Source organism: Prionailurus viverrinus, chromosome B3 (genome assembly GCF_022837055.1).
Source record: "Prionailurus viverrinus isolate Anna chromosome B3, UM_Priviv_1.0, whole genome shotgun sequence".
Taxonomy (NCBI): Eukaryota; Metazoa; Chordata; class Mammalia; order Carnivora; family Felidae; genus Prionailurus; species Prionailurus viverrinus.
In genome coordinates this window covers 16,640,533-16,660,462 of record NC_062566.1, presented here as the reverse complement: position 1 = coordinate 16,660,462, position 19,930 = coordinate 16,640,533, and the positions used below count along the sequence as shown (strand labels likewise).

At 39.4% G+C, this 19,930-nt stretch overlaps 1 protein-coding gene across 1 annotated transcript in view; it reads left to right on the top strand.

Annotated features, from left to right (window-relative positions):
• The window catches only part of MCEE (methylmalonyl-CoA epimerase), a 29,095-nt gene extending 10,019 nt beyond the window's left edge, over positions 1–19,076 (top strand). The window contains exon 3 of the mRNA XM_047864103.1: positions 18,777–19,076. Within this exon, the coding sequence (XP_047720059.1) occupies positions 18,777–18,929 (153 nt within the window). The 3' untranslated portion in view covers positions 18,930–19,076. The remainder of the gene's footprint in view (positions 1–18,776) is intronic.
• Positions 19,077–19,930: the final 854 nt, after the last annotated feature.

The following is a 19,930-nucleotide window of genomic DNA, read 5'->3' as shown; positions in this document are numbered from 1 at the left end:
TACATTTTCCATTACTGACTGTGATTTTTAAGACCTTTCAATCTCATCTGCTTACAATTCCCAAGAAAAACTTGAAATGTTAGATAAGAATATTCTCATTAGAGAGCCTGTATCTGTAGATATTCATGTTCAGATAACTGCCTTTTGTAATATCATCAATACTAATTATGCTTTGGTTTAAATTATTTTGATAGGACAATTCTTTTGATAAAAAAGAATGGCATAATTAATAAGTAGGCCTCGTTCCTAATGTAGAAAACAAAGGGGTTGACTGTAGAGTGAACTCAAAGGTTTATTCAGTTCATATTACAAACATATTTGAGAACCTACAATGTGTACTGTACTGAGAGTGGGATTTAGCGAAGAAGAAATGGACTGTGCTCACAGTGAGGAGGGGCAGCTGTTTAAACAAGCAATTACAGTATCCTTTGATAAGGAGAATTAACATACATGTCTTCTCGGTAACACAAATGAGGGAAAGGTTGATTGCCCCTGGCAGGTGGAAGAGGTGAGAACACACCACAGGGCATGAGTTATAATGAATGTGAAGGAATTCCCCAGGTCCACAAGAGGAGGAAGTATTCCAGGCAGAGGGAATAGCATATGGAAAGGAATAGAGTTACCGTAACAACTGGCATTGAGTCCTTTGGCTGTGTACGAAGTACTCGATGTGTATTATTTTCTTTAATTTTCATCGCTATTCTATGAGCTACTCTACTCACCTTCCTCAGGTGAGGAAACAAGAGACTTGAGCAGTTAACTTTTTTATTTTTTATTTTTTTAAATGAAAACATTTTTTAAATGTTTATTTTTGAGAGAGAGAGCAAGCGAGCACAAGTGGGGGGAGGGGCAGAGAGAGAGGGAAACACAGAATCTGAAGCAGACTCCAAGCTCTGAGCTGTCAGCACAGAGCCCAGCGCGGGGCTCGAACCCACCAACCATGAGATCATGACCTGAGCTGAAGTCAGACACTTAACTGACTGAGCCACCCAGGCACCCCTGAGCAGTTAACTTACCATAGACAAGTTAGTAGTAAGTGGCAAGGCTGAGGTTCAAACCCAGATTTGTTCTGATTCCAGGATCTGCACTGTTGGCCATGGTGCCAGATTGCCTTCATTGTATTGGTTGAGTTTAAAATTTGAGGTAAGGGAGCCATAAGATGGTATTATTTATTGTTAATATTTAACCTTTACCCCCTTTTTTAGGAGTTTAATTTTGGCTGCCGGTCTTTATTTTAGTAGACTTGAGGGTTTGTTTAAGACCTCTCCAGGATGAGGGGCGGCTGGGTGGCTCAGTCGGTTAAGTGTCCGACTTCGGCTCAGGTCATGATCACACAGTCAGTGAGTTTGAGCCCCACGTTGGGCTCTGTGCTGACAGCTCAGAGCCTGGAGCCTGCTTCGGATTCTCTGTCTCTCTCTCTCTCTGCTCCTCCCCCACTCATGCGTGCTCTCTCTCTCTCTCTCACTCTTTCTCAAAAATAAATAAAGCATGAAAAAAATTAAAAGAAAAAGACCTCTCCAGGATGAGAGGCAGGATCATAAACCTTTGAATTCACTCTTCCCTCTCCCACACTACAGTGTCTGTGTCCTACATCAGAGAGCCCATGTCTTCAAAGGAAGCTGCTATGTGAGTTAGTTCAGTTTAAGTAAGAATAGTGGAAGTTCAGTAATGTAACGGCAAATTCAAAAGTACAGATTAAAAGGGGGAAATAAAAATGTATAGCACTATAAAATGAAGGTGTGTAATAGGAGAAGGTGTGAAAAGTTAGTTGTTGCTACGTTAGCATGACACCCCTCTCCCTGCCATTGCTCTCTGTTCTTTGTAAAAATTAAAGTGGCTTAACTAGATCGATCGATCGATCAATAGATAGGAAATAGGTAGATAGGTAGGTAAGTAGATAGAATGATTTTTTTTTTTCTGTTCTCAGTCTAAAAGCTAAGTGTCCTAGAGGCAAGTCCTGTAAGGAAAGGATCTGAAAATTACACATATCACTCCTGTTCATGTCCCATTGGCCCAAGCTTAGTCACATGGTATGGTTGGCTGCAAGTGCAGTCTGAGTCAAGCAGCTATGTGCCCTGCTAAAACTTGGGCTGTTGCTATAATTAAAAGGAGGAAAAGGTGGGGCACCTGGGTGGCTCAGTCAGTTAAGCATCGGACTTCAGCTCAGGTCTGATCTCACTGTTTGTGAGCTCGAGCCCCTTGTCGAGCTCTATATTGACAGCTCAGAGCCTAGAGCCCGCTTCAAATTCTGTGTCTCCCTCTCTCTCTGCCCTTCCCCTACTCGCACTCTGTGTGTGTGTCTCTCAAAAATAAATAAACATTAAAAAAATTTTTAAAAAGGAGCAAGAGGAGAATGCATGTTGGAGACCACCAATCTATGCTGCACTTGGTAATTTTAAAAAAATGGTATTGCCGAGATAGCATGACCCTTTTTCCGAATGAAGATATGCTATAGGATGTTAGCATTAGAGAGTTAGTGTTACCTGCTGCAGCAGTATGTGAGATCAAGTTGTCATCACATGCAGGGGTTTGATTCCCTGACTCACCAAATGGAACAAAATTCCCTGCCTATACTTGAACAGGACACATTTTTGATGAATAAAGCCACTGAGATTTCAGGGTAAATTATTTTAGCACAGTGTAACCTAGTCTATTCTGGCTAATACAACTTGGGTCTGAAATTGCCTTCTACTGAAAGTACAAAAAGGGATAGAATTGGTCAGAAAATACTTCCTTGGTCATTAGAGTTACTGTTGCTGATACACATTATCCCACAACTTTGGGGTGGCAAACAGCAACTATTTGATTTTGGTTAGGATTTTGTGGGTTAGGAGTTTGGGGGAAGGCTCTGCCTGGCAGTTCTAACTTGGGCTCTCTCACGTGCTTGCAGTCAAATACTGGCTGGGGCTGCAGTCATATGAAGGCTCAACTGGGCTGGGCATCCCACATGCCTCACTTGAGGTGGCAGTTGATTCCAGCCAGCAGCTGGTTGCTCAGCCCAGCTTTCCGGTAGGAGCACCTGCGTGTAACCTATTCATCTTCACCTGCTGATAGTAGTTTAAGGATAGTCGGACTTCTTTTTGTTTAAGGTTTATTTCTTTTTGAGAGAGGGAGAGCATGAGTGCAGGAGGGGCAGAGAGAGAGGGAGACAGGATCTAAAGCAGGCTCTGTGCTGACAGCAGAGAGCCTGATGCAGGACTCAAACTCATGAACCGTGTGATTATTACCTGAGTCCAAATAGGATGCTTAACCAACTGAGCCACCCAGGCACCCTGGGATCGTTGGACTTCTTACTGCACAGTTGGTTTCCCCCAGAGTGAGTGTCCCAGGAGAGCCAGGCAGGACCATATAGCCATTTCTGTCCTAGTCTCAAAAGGCCCACAGCAGTCTTGATCATAAACAAACTTTTCAGGCAGATCAACTATGTGGGAAGAGGACAAAGACCCTACCTCTTGATGGGAGGAGCAGCAAAGAGTCCGTGGACAAGTTTTAAAAGTGTATAGCTGGGGCGCCTGGGTGGCGCAGTCGGTTAAGCGTCCGACTTCAGCCAGGTCACGATCTCGCGGTCCATGAGTTTGAGCCCCGCGTCGGGCTCTGGGCTGATGGCTCAGAGCCTGGAGCCTGCTTCCGATTCTGTGTCTCCTTCTCTCTCTGCCCCTCCCCCGTTCATGCTCTGTCTCTCTCTGTCTCAAAAATAAAAAACGTTAAAAAAAAAAAATTAAAAAAAAAAGTGTATAGCCATCAATATACTAATGTGCTCTAAACAAAAGGACAATGTGGAAAACTTTTAAATGCTGTAGAATGATTTTATGCTCAACTAGCCAGAGGTGGGAACCAACAACATTCTCATATGCATGAGGAAGTGACCTATTTAGCCTTTGTAAATGTAAAGAGACTTGAGCTTGGTGCTTGATAAGGTAGAAGATGATAAATATCACATAAACAAAAACCAAAGACTTCAGCTTTTCCTGTTTTGGGAATAGACAGCATTCAGAAATGTGTCTTCTGAAAATGCTCGTAATCTTCTATTTTATGGCCCATAGCCATTTATTTCTTAACGCCATTCCTTCTTTTAAAATTTTTTTTTTTCAACATTTATTTATTTTTGGGACAGAGAGAGACAGAGCATGAACGGGGGAGGGGCAGAGAGAGAGGGAGACACAGAATCGGAAACAGGCTCCAGGCTCTGAGCCATCAGCCCAGAGCCTGACACGGGGCTCGAACTCACGGACCGTGAGATCGTGACCTGGCTGAAGTCAGACGCTTAACCGACTGCGCCACCCAGGCGCCCCCATTCCTTCTTTTAAAATGTTAAATCTACCCCTTCAGAGAAGTGACTTTCTTTGTAATTATCACAAGGATGCTTTATGTTCTTTTTCACTGAGACCTCACATAAAATCTCTGGTTTAGCAGGTTGTCTCTTATGGGTGTGTATCATAGCTCTTAGTTGACTTAACAGAGACTTTATTTTTTCATTTTTAGTTTTTAAATATAATTTATTGTCAAGATGGCTAACATACAGTGTATACAGTGTGCTCTTGGTTTTGGGGGTATATTCCCGTGAGACTTAACAGATTTTAGACAAAAATGTACTTTTTCTCGTACGTAGATTAGTATCTCACCCACTACCAACATTTTTCTGGCAAAGTTGGCTTTTGCTTTCCATTTTTTCTTGTAAGGTTTGCCCACATTTCTTACACTTGTGTGGTTTGTCTTTCACTAGAGGAAGTTTGGAAGTCTTCTCTTGCTTATGTGTGGACCAGGTAGCCAGCTGTTTCCTGGCACAACTTGTATTGATGGTGCCCATGTGCACTTCCTGCCTTCTGCAGGCCCCTCCCTGAGGAGATGGTTCTGGTATTGAGGAGAATAGGCTGTGCTTTCACTAAAGAACTTCACTAAAGAACTTGCCCAGACAGCAAGATGTATCATGGTGCAAGCCTTTCTTGTTCAGCAAATTTGTATTAAGGTTTCAAAATGTTTTTTAATGCTTCCATGCTAGTTGGTTAAACAGCTCCTGCTCTAAACCTTCTGAGTAACATCCCTCTTCCAGAAGGACCCTTCCCTGAGACCCCTACACTCCACACACACACACACACACACACACACACACACACACACACACGCGCGCGCGCGCGCAGAGACACACACGCACAATTCATCTCCTAAAGGGTTAACACGTTCAGCAGGGGTCTTCCAGTACTCCGATCCTCAGTGAGGTCCCCCCATTCTATTTGGTTGGTGTCTTTGTCTATGTTATATTGCTGGTTGTTGAGTATTTTCGGTTTCACTCTGATCTTCACTGTATTAGCTGCTGGGGACGCGTAGCTGAGTGGCCCACTTGCTTCATGTGTTCACAACATGCCCTGCATTTTCCACAGAGGATTAGTGGTGACTGACCAAAATGCAGCTTATAAGAAATAAAACAAGGACAGTAGTAATAGTGCAAGTTAGAACAAAAGGAAATGTAAGGCAAGATAAAACTAAAGGTAAGATTAGTGCACCTATTTGCTTTGCCAAATAATGCTTTGTAGTGGCCAAAACAAATGAGAAAATGAACAGTATTCAAAATAATTATGGCTCCTTCTCCCTTCCTTCCCTTCCCGTACAATTCAATCTTGAAAACGTTAGGTAGGGCACTCCCTTGTTTGGGGGGAGAGCCGAAGTAGCCCAAATCAGGGTGTGTTGTGGCCAGAGTAGGGTAAATAGAGCATCTTTAGGTGGGAGATGCCTGCCATGGGAAAGCCAGAGACCAAGTAGGATGGCCATGCCTGGGGAGGTCCAGCTCAGGGTGCAGTATTTGAGCAGAGTGGGGTGGGGGTCGTACCTGCAGGGAGGCAGCTCAGCTTCAGGTGTCAGAGTGAGAAGGTCATCAGCATGGAAGGCTAACCTAGGGTAGGCCTGTGGAGGATGACAGTCATGGGGGTGGGGGGAGCATCATGGAGTGTAAGAGCCTGAATTAACACCGTGAAGGAGGCATTAACACCGTGTGTGTGTGTGTGTGTGTGTGTGTGTGCGCGCGCGTGTGTGTAGGGGGTACCCAGCATGGGGAATCAGGGCCTGGCTCCTGTGAGGAGTGCATCAGTACAGGGGGAAATGGTGACTCAGTGTGGGGAGCTGAAGCCAAGTGGGATAGTGCATGTTGTCACATGGGGTGGCCTGATATGGGGAGCAAGGGCCTGACCAGGATGAGGTAGACATCCACATGGGGTGGCAGCAGATATAGGGAGTCAGAGCTCAAACAAGGAGTGAAGGGTATGCATACATCGGGACAGTTCTGTGCAGGAAGTTGGGGCCCAGGCATGGTGAGGAGGGCTTAAAGTAGGAGTGCCCGAACCCAAGTGGGTCAGGAGGCTTCCACATGGGGCCTGGTAACATGGCGTGGTGACTGGGAGCTCAGGGGGAGTGGGAGGTGCAGCCAGGTGAGGAGTCAGAGGACACACCTGCGGTGAAGAGTGCATTGCTGAGGGAGGTACAGCAGCAGGGATAGGGGCTGATTTCTTAGAGAGTTTAATGAAATAAGTAAGTACAGTGAAAATCATGGGAGTCAGGTTTCCCAGTCAAGAAATGGCATTACAAGCACAGAAAGGATATTGGATTTCATCTGGAGATAATCCTCACTGCACCAGACTGATGGGGAAAAGCACATGATAAAAATATTACTTAAAAAATAAGACAGGACTAGGGTGCCTGAGTGGCTCAGTTGGTTAAGCATCCAACTTCAGTTCAAGTCATGCTTTCACGGTTCATGAGTTCGAGCCCCACATCAGGCACTGTGCTGGCAGCTCAGAGCCTGGAGCCTGCTTTAGATTCTGTGTCTCCCTCTCTCTGTACCCCTCCCCTGCTCATGCTCTGTCTTTCTCTTAAAATAAATAAACATTAAAAAATTTTGAGGGGGTGGTGCCTAGGTGGCTCAGTTGGTTAAGTGCCTGACTTCGGCTCAGGTTATGATTTTACAGTTTAATGTTTAATAAACATTAAAAAAAAATTTTTTTTAATTTTTTAAATAAGACAGGGGCACCTGGGTGGCTTAGTCAGTTAAGTGTCTGACTCTTTTTATTTTTTCATTTTTTTAATGTTTATTTATTTTTGAGAGAGAGAGACAGAGCAGGAGCAGGGGAGGGGTAGAGAGAGAGGGAGTCACAGAATCTAAAGCAGGCTCCAGGCCTTGAGCTGCCAGCACAGAGCCTGACATGGGGCTTGAACTCACAAACCACAAGATCATGACCTGAGCTGAAGTCGGTCACTTAACCAACTGAACCACCCAGGAGCCCCAGTGTCTGGCTCTTAATTTCAGCTCAGGTCATGATCCTCATGGTTTGTGAGATCGAGCACTGACCTTGCAGGGCCTGCTTATGATTCTCTCCCTCTCTCTCTGTTCGTCTCCTGTGGGCTTTCTCTCTCTCTCTCTCTCTCTCTCTCTCTCTCTCTCTCTCAATAAACATTAAAAAAAAAATAAGATACAGGGGCGCCTGGTTGACTCAGTTGGTTAAGTGTCTGAATTTGGCTCAGGTCATGATCTCGCCGTTCCTGAGTTCCAGACCCATGTCAAGCTCTATGCTGACAGCTCAGAGCCTGGAGCCTGTTTCAGATTCTGTGTCTCCCTCTCTCTCTCTGCCCCTCCCCTGCTTGTGCTCTGTCTCTCTCTCAAAAATAAATAAACATTTCAAAAAATAATAAAAAAAAGATACAGCGTAAAGAAATGTAGCAGTTTTATTTTCTGAGTGGTCACATAATGGATGACTTTTTTTTTATTTGTTTTTATAGATCTTTTGCCATTGAGCATATATTATTTATGAAAGAAAAATTGTAAGGCTAGTAAGACAACTTATTTTTTGCATGCTGAGGAGTGTCTGTTCTTCAACCAAGAAGGCAGAAAATTCTGTTTTTTAAAAATTTCCATTCTCTTTTTGGCTTTATGATAAGCCCTAGGGAATAGCTAAGCTCCGCCAGTGAATTGTATGTCGCCAGTTCCCAGATGTGGGAGTTTCATTTAAAGATAACATTTCCAGAGACCAAACAAAAAAAGGGGGCAGTGTGATGAGGTTTTAAACTTTCTGTGTTATTAAGTAAGGAAAAAATTTTAACTTCCAACTACAGCTAAAATCATTTTGTAAAACTAAGAGCAATATATTACCAAGAAAAAATAAAGAAGGAAAAGGAGAGATCCTCTTGAAATAAGAGAGTCCTATCAATTAAACAAATGTGAAAGCTGAGGTGACATATGCGCTTCTGAAACAATTCTCAAGAATACACAGGAACCCTCTGAACTCCATGCGAAGTGAGAACATTGTGAAGTTTGCATAATTTAGTTAGTTAGTTTTTAATTTGGGGGGAAAAGACAGTTGAAACAAATATTTTATCCAGGCTTTTAATTTTAACTGTCATGGATTTATATCAATTTGAAGATTAAATTTCATTCATTGTTGGTATCATTTAGCATAATTTTATATAAAATAAAAAGCCTATATTTTTGAAATTAGTCAAAACATGCATCCTTGAAAGTAGCACATTACTCCGTGCATTACTCAAAGTAGAATTATTGAATTAGTATTGTTGTATACCTGACTTTAATGTGACATTGTATGTTAATTATACTTCAATAAAAACTTTTTTTTAAGCAGCACATTATTGTTCATAAAATTTGGTCACTGAGAATTATAGACCTTAAGATTTTTTTTTAATTTCTTTTTGTCTTTTTTTAAGTAGGCCCATGCCCAACGTGAGACTTGAACTCCCACCCCTGAGATCAAGGGTTGCATGCTCTACCAACTGAGCCAGTCAGGGACCCCCCCCATATCTTAAGATTTTAAAAAAAGATGTTACTTAGTTCAACTCCTTGCCTTCAAGCAAGTAAGATTGCATTGACATTTTCAGATGAGGCAGTTAAGGACCAGAGTATAAGAGATTCTGAATTCTAATTGTGACAGTCTGAACATCTTTTATTTGGAGTATTGTCACTCTTAATTTACAAATGACAGGAGAAAATAAAAATACATTTTCAGATACCAGGTACAATCCCATGACCACTACCACTAAAAGGAAAAGAAAAGAAAAGAAAAGAAAAGAAAAGAAAAGAAAAGAAAAGGGAGGGGGGAGGGAAGGGAGGGAGGAAGGAAGGAAGAAGGAAAGAAAAGGAAAGAAAGAAGAAAGAAAGAAAAGAAAAAAGCCAATAAATTGAAATCAATAGCCCAGATTTTCACCAGTGGTATTTAAGGTCTTATGGAATTATAAGATGCACAACTGTAATTGTACAAAGGACTGTAAAAGGAAAAATTTGTAGATGGCTTATTATTGACTGTCATTTTTATTACTTAGGGGGAAAGACTTAATTTCCCAATTCAAGTTGCTTTGCATTTATTATAACCTTAAAGTAGATAATGCATCTACTTTCAATTCAGAAAATTAAAACATTTTCATTTCATTCTTTTTATAACTGCCAAGCAAAACATTAGGAGTACTTCTAAAGAATTGTAAAGTTTATAGCAACACTGTAGCAGAAGGATAAATGTGGTAGAGGTCTTTAAAATCAAAATCAGTAATAGAAACAGTAACAGAAATAGAAATTGATGCTAGTGCAATGTTAATTCGGCATTTTTTCAAAACATAAATCTAACTTATTAAATCTTTTATACACACACACACACACACACACACACTGTCAATTTGGTTTCCATACAACACCCAGTGCTCATCCCAACAGGTGCCCTCCTCAATGCCCATCACCCACTTTCCCCTCTCCCCCACCCCCCATCAACCCTCAATTTGTTCCCAGTATTTGAGAGTCTCTTATGGTTTGCCTCCTTCCCTCTCTGTAACTTTTTTCCCCCCTTCCCCTCCCCCCTGGTCTTCTGTTAAGTTTCTTAGGATCCACATAGGAGTGAAAACACAGTATCTGTCTTTCTCTGCCTGACTTATTTCACTTAGCATAATACTCTCCAGTTCCATCCATGTTGCTACAAATGGCCAGATTTCATTCTTTCTCATTGCCAAGTAGTATTCCATTATATATGTAAACCACATCTTTTTTATTTATTCGTCGGTTGATGGACATTAACTTATTAAATCTTAGACGTATTTATTGGATTAAGGGATATTGAAGAAGCAGTATACTAAAAACTGAGATGCAATATCAGAATTGTAGATATTTGTACTTGGGTAGAATGTTCTTTAATGAAAATATCCATGATCATATTTAGCATAGAAGTTATCAAAAGGACACTGAAAAAAGTCATGATTCTGTTATGAAATATTTCAAACATACAAGAAGTAGAAAAAAAATGTAATGCACTCCCATATTCCCATCACCCAGATTGAACAGTTTTCAATATCTTGGCACATTTGCTTTATTATTTTTTTCCTTAAACTAAAAGTCCTTCACAACATGTCATTTCACCTTTATGTAGTTTGTGTCTCTAAAAAATTAACCATGATGACATTATCATATTGATCAAAATTAAAAATAAATCTTTTGTCACCATCATAAATAATAGTCCATAAATCAGATTTATCAGATTAATTCACAAATGTCTCTAGAGTTGACTTGTTCTAATCAAGACTTAAACAGTGTCCATTTATTACAAATGATTGTTAATCACTTTAGGTCCTTTTTAAAAAAAAAATATTAACATCTTACTAGTATAGTACATTTGTCATGATTAATGAACCAAATTGATAACATTATTATTACCTAAAATCTATGCTTAGATTTTCTTAGTTTTTACCCAGTGTCCTTTTTCTGTTCTGGGATCCCATCCAGGATCTCACAGTACATTTAATTATCATGTCTCCTCATGCTCCTCTTGCCCGTGACAGTTTCTCAGAGTTTCCTTGTTTTTGATGACCTTGATATTTTTGAGGATTACCAGTTACTTTGTAGAGTCCCTCAACTCTCATGAGACTTTTTTCTCATGATTAGATAGACTTGGGTTATTGATTTTTGGGAGGAAGACCACAGAGGTAAAGTGTCTTTCTCATCACATCACATCAAGGGTATATATTATCAACATGACTTACTACTGTTGATACTGCCCTTCATCCCCTACCTGAGGCAATGTCATCATGTTTCTCTACTGTAAAGTTACTCCCTCCCCCCCCCCCCCCCATTCTCCATAATATAAACTTTGGGAGGAAGTTACTATGTGAGGCCAGTGCTGAAGGCATGGAGAATTATGCTCCATCTTTTTGATAATTCCATAAATTACTTGAAATTTTTGTGAATGGAAGATTTGTCTGTTCTTCCCCACTTATTTACTCAATTATTCATTATTCAGCAATTTACTTAGTGATTCAGACATTTATTTGCATCAGTGAGGATGTATAGGTATTTATACTTCGGATTATAATCCAAAACTACTTTGTTTTGTTGCTCAAATTGTTCCAGTTTATCAGAGGGGCACTTTGGGTTGGCTCCTGTGTCTCTGATATACCCCGTCTTTTTTGTTTGTTTTCCTCCCACACCTGCTTACTTTCTGGTACTATAAGATGTTCCAGACTCATCAGCTGTATTCCCTGCCCTAGCCTAGAACCAGACATTTCTCCAAGGAGCCCTGGTTCATTTTACTAGAGAATGGTATTAGAAACAAAGATCTGAGCTCTGTATGTGCTTGTTGCTACTAGAGTGTCACTGTTTCTTGGCCTTTTGAGCTAACAGCAAGGGTATATATGTGTATATATACATATATCTATAGATTTTTCTCTATATAACCAGATAGAACTTACAAGATTTATATATAGCATACTCATGAACTCATGAGTTTATACTGATGTTTCCAACTCTAACCCATTACTACATGGATCACTGTAGCCTTCTTTGTTCATAACTGCCCGTTGCAACAGTGAGAAACTTGGCTCCCACCATCTGCTATCCATTTATTTAATTGTTCAATTTCAGTATGGATATATAATGGCTATATTTGTTTCCTAGGGATGCTATAATAAATCACCATAAACTTGGTGGCTTAAAACCACAGAAATTTATCTTCTTAGAAAGTTCTAGAGCCTAGAGTCCAAAATCAATAGGAAGAAATATGGAAGAAGAAAAAGAACAAAACAGTGTAGATCATAAGAGAGAGATGTAGAACATGGTCAAAGGTTTTATCAGAGTATAGTTGGAATCCCGGAAAAAGAGGAGAAGAAAACATAAGTAATAATTGAAGAAATAGTCTACAAGTACATTACCAATCTGAAGTAAGACATCAACCCACAAATTCAGGAAGCTCAGCAACCCCAAGTAGGGTAAATTCAAAAAACAGTACCTGAGCACACTATGATCAAGCTGAAAGCCAAAATGAAGAGAAAAATCTTAAAAGCAATCAGAGGGGGGGAAAAAAAAGACAACAGAAATGATGAAATAACATAATATGTAATGACACTTTTTTAACATACAAAACTCCCTGCCAATGTAGAATTCTAATTGTAGCTGAGTTAACAGAGGCCAGGTTTATCCCTTTGCCTCAAACAAACAAAAAATCTGACATTAGACAGCACAACTCATTGATTCATGAAAGAAGGGAAACAAGATGAGCCCTGCAGTTTTCCAGCTTACTGGCTGGAGAGAGTTTCCAGGCTGCAGTATAGGAAGGGGGAATCCAAGTGAAGGTTAGCAGTCTCCCTGAGTTGAGGAGATAGAAGTTGAAGTCTGGGGAGGCCATGGGGATTGAGTTTGCAGTATAAAGTACAGGAAGAGAGAGCTCCAGAAAGAGTTTTCCAGAGATCTGCAGTACTTCTCAAGTCTTCATCTGAGTATTGAACAGTGCATGTGAGGAAGCTACCTGAGCCTGGGAGTAGAACCCTTTGAAAGCATCAGAATAATCCTTATGCCAGTTGGGCCAGTTTGTGTTCTTACCCACCGTAGTGGAAGTTTTTGTAATTTACGGGGTGTTGGGTAGAGTATTTAGAAGGGTTTTGCCTTATCAGTGAGGAAAATCAGTCCTAGATTCAAGGCTGCTCTGGTCCTTCAGTAAGTGAATGGGTAAATAAGTTGGTACATCCAAACAGTGGATTATTTTCAACACTGAAAAAAAGTAAGCTATCAAGCCATGAAAAGTCATGGAGGAATCTTAAGTACATATTACTAGTGAAAGAAACCAGTCTGAGAAGGCTACGTACTGTGTGTGACATTCTGGAAAAGGCAAAACTGGAGACAGTAAAAAGATCAGCGGTTCAAAGCGCGGGTCGGGGGGAGAGGAGAGAAAGGATGAATAAGCAGAGCACAGAGGATTTTTAGGGCAGTGAAAGTACCTTGTGTGATACCGCAGTGATGGGTACATGTCATACATTTGTCCAAACCTGTAGAATGTACAATACTAAAAGTGACCCTATGGTGAACTGCACTTTGGGTGATAATGCTGTCAGTATAGGTTCATCAGTTGTAACAAATGTACCACTCTGGTGGGGTGTGTTGATAATGATGGGAGCTATGCATGCATGTGGTCAGAGGTTATATGAATAGGAAATCTCTGTACCTTTGCTCACTTTCGTGAACGTAAAACTGCTTTTAAAAAGATAGTTTAAGACAAAACAAAAACGCTGTCATTCTAGAATTCTGAACTTGATGAAAATATCCTTCAACAATGAAAGTGAAATGGAAACATCTTAAACGAAAATGAGAGGATTCCTGTCCAGTAGACCTGCGCTATAAGAAATACTAAGGAAGTATTCAGGATGTATATTTAGTATTCATCCCTTCAGGATGAAGGGAAATAATACCAGATGAAAATTCAGATCTTTACAAGGATCGAAGAGTACTAGACATGGTAAATTTGTAGGTTAAACTAACAACTTTTTTCTTACCTCAAATTATCTAAGAGACAATTGACTTGAAGTTTTTTAAATGTAGAGTTTATAACAGAATAAATAAGTGTAAAGGACGGGAATTGGGCAAATGGAAGTATCCTGTTGTAAGTTTCGTATATGTGCATTGGTGGACTAATAAGATTAAAATATGAATTGTAAACTCTAGAACAACCATGAAGAAAATTAAACAAGGGAAAACTAAAATATAACATAAAATAAAAAGTACAAAAATACATGTTTTTTTTCCAAGTTTTATTTAAATTAGAGTTAACATACAGTGTAATCTTACTTTCAGGTGTAGAATTTAGTGATGTAGCATTTAGAACACCCAGTGCTCATCACAAGGGCCCTCCTAATCCCCATCACCTATTTAACCCATCCCCCTCCCCCTCCCCTCTGGTAGCCATCAGTTTGTTTTCTGTAGTTATGAATTTGTTTCTTGGGGTCGCCTGGGTGGCTCATTCCATCGAGTGACTGACTCTTGATTTCTGCTTAGGTCATGATCCCAGGGTTGTGGGATTGAGCCCGGCGTCTGGCTCCATACTGAATGTGGCACCTGTTTAAGATTCTTTCTCCCTCTGCCCCTCTCCCCCACATGCTCGCTCTCTCTCTCTCTCTCTCTCTCTCTCTCTCTGTCTCAAATAAAAATTTTTTAAAAATTGGGGGGATGGCACTTGGATGGCTCAGTTGATTGAGCGTCTGACTTTGGCTCAGGTCATAATCTCACACGGTTCATGATTTCTAGCCCCGCGCTGGGCTGTCTGCTGTCAATGAAGAGCCCGCTTCAGATCCTCTGCCCCCCTCTCTCTCTGCACTTCCCCCACTCATGCTCTCTCTGTCAAAAAATAAATAAACATTAAAAAAAATTTTTTGTAAGAGTCTGTTTCTTGGTTTTCCTCCCCCCCCCCAAAATGCATGTTCAACCAATAGAAGTCAAGAAAGAAAGAATGAAGTATTAATGAGACAAAAAAAATGAGATGGTAAACAAATTCAACTGTATGAATGTTAATTAAATGTAAATGGATTAAACATTAATTAAAATGCAAAGTTTATATATCTGGATTTTTAAAAACCCCATACATTAAAAAAAATCTATACATCTGCAGATGAAATTAAGAAAACCGTTCCATTTATAATAGCATCAAAAGAGGAAAATACTTAGGAATCAATTGAACAAGGGAACTGCAGAAATTGTACTGGAGCCTGTTTCAGATTCTGTGTCTGCCTCTCTACCCCTCCCCCACTCACTCTCTGTCTCTTTCTTCTTCAAAAATAAATAAACATTAAAATTTTTTTTTAAATCTTAAAGAAAATTTGTCATGCATCAGATGACTATTGTTAGGGAGGCAACATTCTCTAAATTGATACATGGAGTTAATGTAAGCCCTATCAGATTCTGGCTGGCATTTTTGCAGAAATGAACAAACTAATCTTAAAATTCACATGGAAACGCAAGGGATCCCAAATAGCCAAAACAATCTTGAAAGAGAAGAACAAAGTTGGAGGATTCACACTTGCTGATTTCAAAACTTTATACAATGCTATAGTAATCAAAATGGTGTGGTACAAGGATAAGGATAGACATACAGATCAATAGAATAGAACTGAGAGTCAGACATAAATCCTCATATTTACAGTAAGTTTTCAACAAAGGTACAAAGACCATCCAATGGGGAAAGACCAGTCTTTTCAACAGATGGCATTTAGGACAGCTGGATAGCCACATGGTCACACCATATGTTTGATAAGATTTAAAGATTTATAAGATTCTTTTGATGGTGGGGACACAATCATTGACACTCCGGTAGATGAAAGGCAAAACTGTTCTTTAGAGCTCCAAATGACAACGCTGCCATGTAGGCCACGTGGGATTGCACCTGGGACAGAGTAACAGCAAGCTGCAGTTGTAGGGGGCAGCTTAATGAAGCAAATGTGTTGGGGTTAGCTTTCATAGGCTCCCTTCAGCCTGGTTAATTTGAATAATTCTGTGGGCTCTGGGGCATATGGACTGTACCTGGTTGTTTGGTACTGTCTCTGGAGCAATTAAAGTGGCCACATAATGGCCCTAGAGTGTGAGAGCCTGATAAGGGAGATGGTTGAGAGGTGGCCTTTTATCAGTTGTTCAAGAGCTGACCAGCCTCTAGCCAGGGACTCAGAACTGGGTCAAGACAGCATTTCAAAAAAGCTTAAAGCTGTATTACACCATATATACAACTTAACTCCAAATGGGTCAAAGACCTAAATGTAAAAGCTAAAACTATAAAGGTCTCAGAAAAAAAAAATAGGCATAAGTTTTCATGACCTTAGCTCGGCAATGGTTTCTTAGATACAACACCAAAAACATAACCAATAACATTGGCTTCATCAAAATTAAAATGTTTTGTGTAAAGATGATTCACAGAATGGGAGAGAAAATTTGCAAATCACATATCTGATAAGGGACTTATATCCAGACTTATATTCAAAGAACTTATGACTTGTCTTTATCCTTAATCTTTTGTCTGTTTGATAGTGAGTGAGTGAGTGAGTATCTCAGTGAGATACTGAGAGCTGTGGATGTTTACTTTTTATTTTTCAAGGTAGTATCATTAGGTACATGCAGAGTTGACATTGTTTTGTCATCTTGGTGGATTGTTCCTTTTATTTATAAGTTTTATCTGTATTTAGTGTATTTCACTTTAAATTTTGTTTTAGCTGATACTAATATTGTATCAACTTTCTTTTGGTTAATATTTGCCTGGTATATCCTTTTTCCATCCTTTTACTCATCTTTTATAGTTTTGTGTAGGTAAGTCTCTTCTAGAGAGCGTATAATTGCAGTTTTTTATTGTTGGGTGCATATATCTCAGTAAACATATATTTTTTAAATTTTATATTCATTCTGACAATCTCATAATTCATTTAATTTTATATTCATTTAATCTGTTTTCCATATTGGAACTTATTTTCTACTGTATCATATAGTATTTTCTTTTTACCTTTTTTTGGTTTTTGTTATTTTTCCCTTCTGCCTTTCTTTGGATTGACTAGCTTTTTTTCTTTTTTACATTCCTTCTGCTATTTTATGTAAAAAAATTTTTTTAATGTTTATTTATTTAATGTTTATTTTAATGTTTATTTATTTAATGTTTATTTTAATGTTTATTTATTTAAATTTTTTTAATGTTTATTTATTTGACAGAGAGACTGAGCATGAGTGGGAGAGGAGCAGAGACAGAGGGAGACACAGAATCCAAAGCAGGTTCCAGGCTCTGAGCTGTCAGCACAGAGCCGGACATGGGGCTTGAACTCATGGACTATGAGATCATGGCCTGAGCCGAAGTCAGATGCTTAACCAACTGAGCCACCTAAGCACCCTTTCTCTTTTTTGATTTAGCTCAGTTTTGGTAGAATATGTCAATCTGTTCTCTTAATTTTGTTTTAATTTTTCTTAAATATCTCCACCAGTTCCTGCCATGTGCTTATATCTTCAAATGTCAATGGAATCTTGCCCATAAACTCAATCACCAAGCTCTCTTGTGTTCTATTGGCAATTTAGCATCTAACCATTGAAAAGGGTCTAGGTTTCCCTTCTAGCCTAAATGTTTATTAGTAGGGGAATGATTAGGTAACCTTTTTATTTTTATAAAGTAGTTATTTTTTTTAAGTTTATTTATTCCCATTGGGGCGCCTGGGTGGCTCAGTTGGTTAAGCATTTGACTTCAGCTCAGGTCATGATCTCACAGTTCGTTAGTTCAAGTCCTGCATCAGGCTTTCTGCTGTCAGTGCAGAGCTTGCTTCAGATCCTCTCTCTCTCTCTCTATCTCTCTCTCTCTTTCTGCCTCTGCTCACTCTGTCTCTCAAAATAAATAAATAAACTTTAAAAGTTAAAAAAAAAAAACTATATTTTGAAAGAGACAGAGTGTGAGTGGGGGAGGGGTGGAGAGAGAGGATCCCAAGCAGGCTCTACACTCTCAGCCCAGAGCCAGATGCGGGGCTCAAACTCACAAATGGTGAGAGCATGACCTGAGCTGAAATCAAGAGTTGGACACTTAACCAACTGAGCCAGTCTAAGGAGGATGACTTTCCAAAATAGAGGAGAATCATTCTTTCATGAAGTATATAGAAACACATTTGCTCCTTTCTTAGCCTGCCAGTATATATGAAGAAAATAGAAATGATTGAGAGGAGAGTTATACAACTATAAATGTTTGGATTTTTCAGAATGGGGAAAAACATTTTGGTGGCAATTTAATAGTCATTTTCATATGTATGAAGTTTTATTTTTATTTATTTAATGTTTATTTTTAAGAGAGAGAGTGTGTGCGGGAGAGGGGCAGAGAGAGAGAGGGAGACACAGAATCCGAAGTGGGCTCCAGGCTCTGAGCTGTTAGCACAAAGCCAGATATGGGGCTAGAACCCATAAGCTGTGAGATCATGACCTGGGCTGAAGTCAGACATTTAACCGAATGAGCCACCCAGGCACCCCATGTATACCAAGTTTTAATCTCAAAAGTCATAACCTGGTGGTTTTTCAGGTGGGAGGTTTGGGGATCCAGGGAAGCACTCCTACCTTTTGAGTACCTACCACAGTCTGTGTCATAAACTCTTATCTGTTAACATTTTAATCTCTTGCCCATTTATATGGTAGGCCTCTTCTCTCTATTAAGAACCCAGGGCTCTTAAGAAAAAACAATATGTGCAGTATCACCAAGAGTACTTCTAGAAGAAAATATTATAAATTATACATTTTTTAGGTTACAAGGAGAAATGGTTAATAATGGTGAACATTCTTAAGCATTGTGGTTGCTCACCTATGGAAATCTAGCAACTTCTTTTACTTTTCTGGAAGCATTAAGCTGAAATTTTTTGAAAGTTTAAGGATGATTCTGCCTAAAGCTACTGGAGGAGATATTTTCTTCTTCAAAGTCTTGAGATACGTAAGATGCTATAATTTGGTATTTTTGTGATCTCAAATGTGTTATTTATTTCCTTTTCTCAAGGTGGATGATATAAATGCAGCTGTGATGGATTTGAAAGAGAAGAAGATTCGTATTCTAAGTGAAGATCCCAAAATAGGAGCACATGGAAAACCAGTGATTTTTCTCCATCCTAAAGACTGTGGTGGTGTTCTTGTGGAATTGGAGCAAGCTTGATTTATATTTGCAAGAAACTTAAAAAATTCCCATCAACATATACTGAAAAACCCCATCAAATTATACTCCAGCATTGAATTCTTCACTCCTTCTATCAATGAAAAGTTCAAAATTAAAAGCCAAATTAAAGAGATTTTTTAAATTATATGTACACATAATATATATTTGACATATTTGTTAATTTGTTTTTTTTTATGATTTAGAGGAATCCTTGGTTATTAAATACTTAGGGAATATTAGTAAAATCATATTCATAGAAATAAATTTTTCCTGTCCAAAATGGGGTAACTGATTACAATATGTTACTGTGTGACAGCGTGTGTGTGTGCACGCGTGTGTCTGTGCATGCACATGCACATGTGTGTGAGGTGGGATGGAGTTATGAAATGATGCCTGACAGTTGCATAGCTACATATTTGGGACAAAGTGCTTTCTGAGGATGTTATGGAGAGTTTTTTTAATTTAATTTAATTTTTTTAAATTTGTTTAATGATTTATTTTTGAGAGAGAAAGAGAGCATCAGAGGAGGAGGGACAGAGAAAGAGGGAGACAGAATCCAAAGCAGGCTCCAGGCTCCCAGCTGTCAGCACAGAGCCAGATGCAGGGCTTGAACTCACAGACCACAAGATCATGACCTGAGCCAAGGTTGGATGCTTAACTAACTGAGCCACCCAGGCGCCCCAGGGAAAGTTTTTTAGAGCAAACTTTTAAACTTACGGAATTTTGACAAAATTTGTGCTCCTCTGGAATAATTCATGTTCACAGGTTCCATATGGGCAGGTATTTTGGGTGCTAGTGATAGGTATATGAATAAGTTTTGCAGAAAACTTCATGCATGATCTAGTGAGTGCATAGGTAGCTGATTGTTGTTGTTGTTTTTTTTTCTCATCAGTAGGCCTGCAGAGGGCAGTGAATTAGTAGGGTTATCTATCACTTCAGGTGATGGAATACCCCACGTCCTAGAGAAAAATATAAAATAAATAGAAACCCATTGCCAAGAA